Below are 9,753 nucleotides of genomic sequence, written 5' to 3'. Positions count from 1 at the left end.
TTTTTTTAATACAGCCTATATTGATACAATCGTGGTACGCACTGTAGGCTGTCCGACAAATGTCAAAACATAGCGTTCCTTTGACAGCTACTTTCCGACAGCATTTGTTGATGTTTAGCAGGTTGTTTACCAAAAGCACGGTGTAATTTTTACAAACATTTTTATTTTATCTTCGTATCAAAAGTAACCTTATTTGCTTGTGCTTCTTCGTAAGATTTCTGCTGAGGTCAGTTGGCAAACCAAGAAATAAAAAGGTGAACAATCGAACGTACGCGCCAAGCTTGACAAAGAATTGATAATTGTCCGATTCTCCAGCTGGCTGGTAGACAAAAACGAAACTTTACTTATCAACCGGCTAACTGTTTTGAGGCACGTACCGTGGCCCGGATACTATTTGATTACGTTTTTCACCCCGAAACATCGTTGTACCAATGGACGTGATATCAAACGAAAAGTATCTTATAGCGCGTGCGAAAGAATCCACTGATCCGTATAAGGCGAAGGCGTGGATAATAGCCGCCAAAACACTCTTCCCGAACGACTTTGGTGTGCAGGTCAGTGCGATAGCTGGAATTGCAGCCTAATAGTTGCCCTAGATTATGCCTGTTTTTTGTTTTAGCTGCTGTTGATTCAACATATTTTCTTTCCCATTTACAGTTCGAAGCGTACGAAATCGAAAAAAATGCAAACAACTTTGAGGAAGCGGCGAAATGTCTAAGTTACATGTAAATATCACACGTCTCGCCGGATTTACAATCATTCCATTAATCTGCTATGAAAACTTTCTTTGTAGTGTAATGACGTTCCATGGAGCCCACCAAACACCGACCAGTTTGTTGAACGAAATATCGCTCATGACGAATGCATTACGCATTCCTGAAGGATGTACGACACCGGAGCAAGAGTTTTATGTGAAAATGTTTCAATACATTTCGTACGAGGTGCAGCATCAAATTCTGCTTCTAACGGCGGCCCATTCCAACAATAATCTTGATCATTGCCGGTTGATATTGTTGCTGCTGAAACGTTTCCCACAGGCTATTTCAACTCATGCGGTATTTTAAGCACAACCGATACGAACTCTCAAACGCATAAGCTTATACTGTGTTTTTTTTATTTTATTACAGCCCCGTTTATTGGAAACTTTGATACAGAATGTAACCATGCCTAGCTTTAAGGAGATGTTGTTTAACGAAGCGATACCACTAGTATACAACCGTGCGCCGGAATTGGCTCCCAAGCTCGTACACCGATTGATGGCGATCTGTTTCGAGTACTACTTGAATCAGATGTTGAACGATACAGAGGACCGTGCGCGCACGTCGGCAGACTGTTGGAAGAAAATTTTTGAAATACTGGACTTTTGCGGTAAAATTCTTAAATGGGAACCGTTCGTGCTGTACAAGAAAAGCTGGAGCAAGGACGTATACTGTCAGAAGATCATTCACATCTACAATCTCGATCCATTCCGGTCAACGGAGAGCAAACAAATACTGTTTTGTGCGACGATCGTGTTCGTGTTGGCACTGCAGGACTATATCGGATACTCTAAGCTTCGTTCGAAAGACGGTATAACCGAAACTGAGGTGATATTGGTCGAGGCACTGAAAGATGTAGCACCGGATGTGAAACGAAGAGCGCACGACGGTGTTTTGGAGATTCCACATATTCTTGTTAACGCCCCGGTCAGTCCGGATGCTCCAAACTGTTTGCTGGCCTGTCAAAGCTGCTGGCAGCTGCTGCATTCGAACGATGTTATGAAAGCCGACTTTGCGCAGCTGATTCTCTGCGTACCGCAACTTTCCGGTTGGGTGCAGAAGTTCCTGATCGATCTGTATGTGTGCGCAGGTCAGCATGAAGAAACGGCCACACTGCTACAAGCGTCCACCGGAACTACGATGACACAGTTGGAGAAATCTGTACGGGAGTTTGCACTCACGCTCGTACAGGGTCCACCCTCGGTTCATTTGTTCGAACAGATGGGTACGATTTTGAAGCATCTTCCGCATGCACCTTCCCGTGGTTACTATCTGGAAAACGTTTCGTTAGGTAAGACGGCTCGCGTTCTAATGTTGATGCCGTTGACCAAACGCGCCATACTGCATTACCTTGTGCAGACGCTCATAGTACTGCTTAAACCGAAACTGATCGACATGGAGTGTAGTAGTTCGCTGCTGGGAAATCTCTTGGTGCTTTCTCAACTGAACTGGCCGCACGAATCAACGACTGTGGAAATTATTTTCGAAATCATCAAAACTCGTCGTCTGTTTGCGTATCTACACTTCACAAGCTACGTCATCCAGGCGGAGATTATAGAAGAATTTATGCATTTGTGGACGCACTCGCCGGAGGTGAAGCTTGAACTGGCCATGCCTCAGCAAAGCCTCGCAACCGGCGCACGACGCATTGGTACGCGCGGTGCTGATAAGGGCGTTAAGGAGGACTTTAAGCAGATCATTCGACAGCAAGTCGCCCGTAGCAATGACGATATCGACGAACTGTTGGTACAATTTCTACAGCAGCAGCAGGTAACGCTTGTGCAGAATGTATTCGACAAATGAAACTCCGGTGCGCCAATAAATAGCCATGTTCAACCTACACTTGGATGATAAACGAGTGTTTATAATTATAGCCATACTCGCCCATTGAATGGACGTTTGGGGAGAATTTTATTTAATTTATTTACAACGATTGCTACATCTATTTCAACGCGCGCAGACCCTATCCGGCAGTAAGTGATGAAGAAATTATTTGAATGTAATCCTTCTGTCTTTTCGCTGCGCTGTTGAATATATTGGCTTCCGTTTATTGGTACGGATGAGTATTAAGCAGAAGATAGCAATTCAACATCAGATGACGGCGACTTTACGAATCCTGTTCAAACTGGTAACCCTTAATGTTGAGTGTAATGGAAATGATTTCCTTAGCCGGTTCTCCATCTAAATCGTTTACCAGGTTAGTATCTCGCTTTGCTCTTGTTGTACTGGCCAGCGAGGATGAATCTGAAGCACCTTCAGTTTCCACCGCCACCGAACCAACCGCAGCCACATCCGTGTTCGTCGAATCGGCCAATGCGTTAATATCGTTCAGTGTTTCTGGGCTGAGATGTCGCGCTGAGCGGGCACCAGATTCTGCAGGGAATGGTGGCAAATAAGTAGCAGGAGGATTAGTGCTACTTGGTCGATAAGGCTGCGGGCAGTTGGGATCAGGTGAGCCTGGGTAACACGAAGACGGTGTGGTGGTGACAAATGGTCGCGGACACGCAGGATCTGGGGAGCCGGGATAGCACGGTTGGCGTGTTGTTGGTACGAAACGAGGTGTTGTTTGCGGGCAGCGTAGATCATTCGATCCTGGGTAGCATCGAAGTGGTGGTTGAGTTGGTGGCAAAGTAGGTCTTGGTGTCGTAGGACAGCGAGGATCTGTTGATCCTGGGAAGCATCTGGGTGCAGGGGTTGTGGTTGGTACTGGGCGCGGAGTAGTCTGCGGGCAGCGAAGGTCGGTAGACCCTGGGTAGCAACGTAGTGGTGGTTGAGTAGTCGGTGGTGGTCTAGGAGTTGTTGGGCATCGAGGATCATTCGAACCTGGGTAGCAACGTGGGGCTGGAGTTGTCGTTGGCACTGGGCGAGTTGTAGTTTGAGGACACCGCAGATCAGTGGATCCCGGATAGCAGCGCAGAGGAGGCTGGGTGGTTGGGGTTGGGCGTGGAGTGGTCGGGCAACGCGGATCATTCGATCCTGGGTAACATCTTGGAGCAGGTGTCGTTGTTGGCGCTGGACGAGTAGTGGTTTGTGGACAACGAAGATCGGTTGATCCAGGATAGCATCGCAGAGGCGGCTGGGTTGTGGGTGTTGGTTTCGGACAACGGGGATCTGTTGAACCTGGATAGCAGACCGGAGCTGGTGTAGTTGTTGGCACGGGCCGAGGAGTGGTTTGAGGACAGCGAAGATCGGTCGATCCTGGATAGCAGCGTAGTGGTGGTTGAGTAGTTGGTGGTGGTCTAGGAGTTGTTGGGCACCGAGGATCATTAGATCCTGGATAGCAACGTGGCGCAGGAGTTGTTGTGGGAACAGGACGTGTAGTAGTTTGAGGGCATCGTGGATCAGTGGATCCCGGATAGCAAACTGGAGCTGGTGTGGTTGTTGGCGCAGGCCGAGTAGTAGTTTGCGGGCAACGAAGATCGGTCGATCCTGGGTAACACCGAAGTGGTGGCTGAGTAGTTGGTGGTGGTCTAGGAGTGGTTGGGCATCTAGGATCGTTCGATCCTGGGTAGCAGCGTAGGGCTGGTGTAGTTGTAGGCACTGGGCGAGGGGTAGTTTGAGGACATCGAGGATCGGTCGAACCTGGATAGCAACGGGGAGCCGACGTTGTCGTAGGCGTAGGACGTGCTGTCGTTGGGCATCGTGGATCGGTCGACCCTGTAAAACAATAATATGTATGATAAAGTAACTTGATTTTCTTGAAACATACATTGACATAACTACTATGCGTACCTGGATAGCATGCTGGACGCTGAGTTGTAGTTGGCTTTGGTACTTCCACTGGAGGCAGATATGTTTCCGAATCTTGCTTGTCAGAACATTGGGGGTCAAGCGATCCTATAAACAAAATTGATAGTATTAAATTATTATGTGTCTATCATGTGTAAGAATCCATCATGTTGCGAACATGTCTTACCTGGATAACACTTTGGACTAGGACGAATAGTTGTCTGTGGACAGCGAAGATCGGTAGAACCCGGATAGCAACGCAGTGGTGGCTGAGTGGATGGTGGCGGTCGTGGGGTGGTCGGACAGCGAGGATCATTCGACCCTGGGTAACAACGCGGGGCTGGAGTTGTCGTTGGCACTGGGCGAGTTGTAGTTTGAGGACACCGCAGATCAGTGGATCCCGGATAGCAGCGTAGAGGAGGCTGGGTGGTTGGGGTTGGGCGTGGAGTGGTCGGGCATCGCGGATCATTCGATCCTGGGTAACATCTTGGAGCAGGTGTAGTTGTTGGCACTGGACGAGTAGTGGTTTGTGGACAACGAAGATCTGTTGATCCAGGATAGCATCGCAGAGGCGGCTGGGTCGTGGGTGTTGGTTTCGGACAACGGGGATCTGTTGAACCTGGATAGCAGACTGGAGCTGGTGTGGTTGTTGGCACGGGCCGAGGAGTGGTTTGCGGACAGCGAAGATCGGTCGATCCTGGATAGCAGCGTAGTGGTGGCTGAGTAGTTGGTGTTGGTCTAGGAGTTGTTGGGCATCGAGGATCATTAGATCCCGGATAGCAACGTGGCGCAGGAGTTGTTGTGGGAACAGGGCGTGTAGTAGTTTGAGGGCATCGTGGATCAGTCGATCCCGGATAGCAAACTGGAGCTGGTGTAGTTGTTGGCACTGGACGAGTAGTGGTTTGTGGACAACGAAGATCGGTTGATCCAGGATAGCATCGCAGAGGCGGCTGGGTTGTGGGTGTTGGTTTCGGACAACGGGGATCTGTTGAACCTGGATAGCAGACCGGAGTTGGTGTGGTCGTTGGCACGGGCCGAGGAGTGGTTTGAGGACAGCGAAGATCGGTCGATCCCGGGTAGCAGCGTAGTGGTGGCTGAGTAGTTGGTGTTGGTCTAGGAGTTGTTGGGCATCGAGGATCATTAGATCCTGGATAGCAACGTGGCGCAGGAGTTGTTGTGGGAACAGGACGTGTAGTAGTTTGAGGGCATCGTGGATCAGTGGATCCCGGATAGCAAACTGGAGCTGGTGTGGTTGTTGGCGCAGGCCGTGTAGTAGTTTGCGGGCAACGAAGATCGGTCGATCCTGGGTAACACCGAAGTGGTGGCTGAGTAGTTGGTGGTGGTCTAGGAGTGGTTGGGCATCTAGGATCGTTCGATCCTGGGTAGCAGCGTAGGGCTGGTGTAGTTGTAGGCACTGGGCGAGGGGTAGTTTGAGGACATCGAGGATCGGTCGACCCTGGATAGCATCGTAAAGGTGGCTGAGTCGTGGGTGTTGGTTTCGGACAACGGGGATCATTTGAGCCCGGATAACAAACCGGAGCAGGTGTCGTTGTTGGAATTGCTCGAGGAGTAGTCTGTGGACACCGAGGATCCGTAGAACCAGGGTAGCAACGCAATGGCGGTTGTGTGGTTGGTGTCGGCCTTGGTGTCGTAGGACAGCGAGGATCGTTTGATCCTGGATAGCATCGTGGAGCAGCAGTCGTTTGAGGACAACGTGGGTCTGCTGAACCTGGATAGCAGTTAGGTTTGTCAACTGGTGGTAAATATGTAGCTGTATCCTTCGGTTCCTGTGGACGCACGAATCCTGGACAACGGGGATCTGACGTTCCCGGCGGACAACGGAGTACGGGCGTTCTACAACGTGGATCGTTTGAGCCTGGGAAACAATTTAAAGCTGTGCTGGGCGTTACCGATGGTACAGTTGGTACAATCGGTGTCTTCGTTGTAACCTGGTCCCCTGGAATCACCGGTAAGAAGATGGATACTTCCTCACAGCGTGGATCGTTGGATCGTAGCAGACAGTTTGGTACACTGTCATCATCCTCTTCAGTTGTGGTTGAGAATCGCGGCGCTGCAGGAGACGGTACTGGTCTTGTTGGTCGTACCGAAGGTCGGAAAGTGGTTGGGCAACGGGGATCCGTCGAACCGGGGAAACATCGGAGCGGTGCCGGTGTCGTTGGGGGCGTGGTTTGTGTCGGCCGTGTGCCACGAGAGCGACAGCGTGGATCGCGAGATCCACTGGAACAGTCCGGACGTTGCGTGACGATCACGTCGTTGCAGCGATCGTCTGTTGAACCAGGCAAACATGTAAATTCCGTCGTTTGTACCACCACAGGCGCACGTGTATTTGGTGGACGCGTGCGTCTTGGTGAAGCCGTCGGTGGTGTTGTTTCCACCGGGCGTGGAGGACGTGTACCACGCCGTGGAGGCTGAGTTACCGGAACCGTGTATTGTGGTTGAGGTGGAGCAGGCGTTACCGGTGGGCGACGACCACGTGTTGGAACGGCCGGAGCTAACGATGTAGTTGGTGTTGGTCGTCCACGCGTTGGCGTTAGACGTCTGGTAGTAGTTTCGACGGTGCTAATAAGATTCTCTTCAGCACATACCTGCGGTCCACAACCGCCGCGACAAATTTCAATATCACACTTAAGGAACACCTGCATGCGGTCGGGGAATTTGAATGCTTTGATGCTGTTGTGTACAACTAGTGTAGCGCCCGAACTGCCAGTCTGTGTCGTCTTTTGCCACAGTCCAAACAGCTTCTTCTTACGCGAACACCCATTCTTGTCAGATAACTGAAGACGTGCAGTAGTTGCTGCATCATAATCCGGACTATCAAACGCATAACAATCCTTCACCGACACATCGTATTCGCCCTTCGGATCACGCAAGTACACTAGCACGCTGAGTGCCTCCCCGATTTTGATAATGCTCGGGATGGGCGAAATGCTCGGATAGACGCCGCGCTGGATGTCCATCCAACACTCGACACCGCCAGTTGATGTAGGCACATTGACCACTTCTAGCTGATCGACGACGAACGGTTTGAAGATGATCGTGTTTTGCTGTTGCTCGCTCTGGCTACAGGAAATACGTCGAGCCGTATCCCAGGCCTCCTGTACTTCCTCGTCCGTCTGTATGACGAGCACATTGTCGACCGAGGCGCACACAGCACAGGATGGTTTGCTGCCGCACCTGTCGTACGGTACGGTGAAGGTAAACTGCTTGCCACCCTGGTTCGCCTGCACGTATCGGCATTTTGGATCGTTGTGGTAGCCCTGGCTGTAGATAACTCCTCGGAAGTCATCCTCGAACTGTACCGTCACGAGCATACCATTGCGCTGATCACATTTGACATCGATCGTCTCGATGTGGGTGTGATCGTGGCTAACGGCTCCATCGCCTTGCCGGAGCACGTTTCGCCTACCGCTGACCGGTGCTAGTGCATTCTGGCTATCTCCAAAAAGTTGCGCAACGGTACAACTTGTCTGATGGAAGAAAAGAGTTGAACAAAAAAAAACGATAAGAGTATATTATCAACTTAGAAGGCATGTGTAGTATGCAAATGCACACACCAACATGCTGTAGGTCGTTAGCAGTGGAAAGAAATTCACTTGTGTTACGTTGATACTGGAAGGATATAAGAAAATCGATAGCCAAAAGTGGAAGAAAGGATTCCCAAAATTCCATTCTCAGGACGCTTGTCACTCAACACATACATCACAGTCATACAGACAATTGTTAGAAGATTATGTGGAACGACAGGTTGTGATGTGCATACGAAAGGCGTTTCAGTCTTTGTTCGAAATTTTATGTTCCAATAATGGTAAACGGCTATCGGAGTAGGGACAGCTGCTACGTGGGTTTTGTTGGATCATTTTGGAATGTCAAATTAAATTTACCGCCTCACTGAAGCGGCTAGTAAAGACATTCTCGGAAACAATCAGGTTGGTGCGAATTCCAGAGTGGTTCGAAATGCTGGAAAAACTTATCAACGAACTTCAAAGTACGTTAGAAGTTTCCCTGTCTTACTGGAATCAGTGCGTAAAGTATGGTTCTTCTAAGTACAGTAATGAAGAAATACGCTTCACTCTTTGCTAGCCGATCCGGAAAAAATATCAATCATTTCAGTTATCGTGTCGCGACCAACATGTTCTGCTGTCCTTACGGGTAGGGACGAAAACAAACCGTTCTCTACTGTCCCAACAGCCATTTACTGTGGCAAACAATCGTCGTTTATTCCATGGCAATTTGTTGTAATCATTTTGTATTGAAATTTTGGCATTACAGCCTCCGCCCGGTCGTTGTGCGGATGCTTGCGTTCGAAGAAAGGACCGTCTTTTTCAAGTTCCAATTCCTTCGAACTCGTTTGCAGAGTTGTACAACTCGTGTTGAACTCGCCTTCCGTACGTACCGCTTGTTCTGGGAACAAAAGCAAAAATGGAATATAACGAAGCAAAAGGATTATTTCGCCTTCAAATATTTTCTGACTAGCGGCCGAATAGTACTACGAATCGGACCCGATAATTGGACCGATTGGTTCGTGTGGTGAACCATCTTCCGACCATTTGGACCATTTCGGCTCTTCCGTTTGCGGGGAAGAAAAAATCTGCTGCAGTAGTTCCCATCTGGCATCAGCTTGTGTTTGCCCACGCTATTTGCTGTTGTCAATCAGATTGAAACAGACGGGAACATCGTTTTTCTTTCGGTATGCAGGTTGACGCCACTCTATCACATTCTCGGCAGGAAAAGACGAGTGAGCAAGGTTTTTCAGGGAAAATCAGACACATTCACAGTGGTTCATCGACGCTGGTGAAGCCTTAGTTCAATTAGGAGTTGCCTTATTCTGTACGCGAACGCTGTATTTGGCATTGCGTTACTGCGCCGCTACAACGTACAGCGGACGTGTCGTAAAGTTTGAAATTACCTTTGGGCCAACACCTGCTACACGGTGAATGTTTGCTAGTTCCGTTACTAAAGTTTTCCTTGTCTAACGCAACCGGACATCCATCCATCCACTGGGAGGGAGTGTGTACTTCATGAAAAAAAAACCGACGAGCGTGAAAAACGCAAACGAATCTCGTAACGGAAGGGATAGAAGGGCACGTAAGATGTGGTAGATTTTGCAATGAAACTTCCGCTCCGGTAGAGCTATCTCTAGAATGAAGTGTTTCCCCCTTTTTTATGCTATACATCTTCCTATCGGTACGAATCGCCGGAACTTAGTTGTCCGTTGTTCGGAACCGTTTTGGGATGAAGCGGAAAG

At 49.3% G+C, this 9,753-nt stretch overlaps 2 protein-coding genes across 6 annotated transcripts in view; one reads left to right on the top strand and one right to left on the bottom strand.

The window, feature by feature from the left end:
• Window positions 1–51: 51 nt before the first annotated feature.
• LOC125763861 (integrator complex subunit 10) lies at window positions 52–2,600 on the top strand. Its single transcript, XM_049427502.1, has 5 exons — window positions 52–254; window positions 316–554; window positions 658–725; window positions 794–1,055; window positions 1,128–2,600. Exons 2-5 carry the CDS (start codon window positions 432–434, stop codon window positions 2,559–2,561), a joined length of 1,887 nt encoding a protein of 628 aa, XP_049283459.1. The 5' UTR covers window positions 52–254; window positions 316–431; the 3' UTR covers window positions 2,562–2,600.
• Window positions 2,601–2,619: 19 nt separating this feature from the next.
• Window positions 2,620–9,753, bottom strand: part of LOC125763860 (proteoglycan 4) — a 38,356-nt gene continuing 31,222 nt past the window's right edge. Inside the window, exons 3-6 of one of the 5 annotated variants that reach the window (XM_049427498.1) lie at window positions 5,482–7,975; window positions 4,675–5,106; window positions 4,491–4,595; window positions 2,620–4,415 (exon numbers count right to left, since the gene is read on the bottom strand). In XM_049427498.1, the coding sequence (XP_049283455.1) occupies window positions 2,866–4,415; window positions 4,491–4,595; window positions 4,675–5,106; window positions 5,482–7,975 (4,581 nt within the window). In that variant the 3' untranslated portion in view covers window positions 2,620–2,865. Of the gene's footprint in view, window positions 4,416–4,490; window positions 4,596–4,674; window positions 7,976–9,753 lie in introns of all 5 variants that reach the window. The other 4 variants (XM_049427497.1, XM_049427501.1, XM_049427499.1 and 1 more) reach the window with 4 other exon arrangements.

The sequence above is a fragment of the Anopheles funestus genome, chromosome 2RL, assembly GCF_943734845.2.
Source record: "Anopheles funestus chromosome 2RL, idAnoFuneDA-416_04, whole genome shotgun sequence".
NCBI classification, from domain to species: Eukaryota; Metazoa; Arthropoda; class Insecta; order Diptera; family Culicidae; genus Anopheles; species Anopheles funestus.
The sequence above is the reverse complement of the archived record's forward strand: the minus strand, read 5'-3'. Positions and strand labels throughout refer to the sequence as shown.

What these genes read in the sequence shown, in the direction of transcription:
- LOC125763861 (XM_049427502.1), top strand. Translation starts at nt 432, where the DNA reads ATGGACGTGATATCAAACGAAAAGTATCTTATAGCGCGTGCGAAAGAA. An exon ending in CGAACGACTTTGGTGTGCAG is followed by an intron (nt 555 to 657) that starts GTCAGTGCGATA and finishes TCCCATTTACAG; the next exon opens with TTCGAAGCGTACGAAATCGA. An exon ending in GCGAAATGTCTAAGTTACAT is followed by an intron (nt 726 to 793) that starts GTAAATATCACA and finishes CTTTCTTTGTAG; the next exon opens with TGTAATGACGTTCCATGGAG.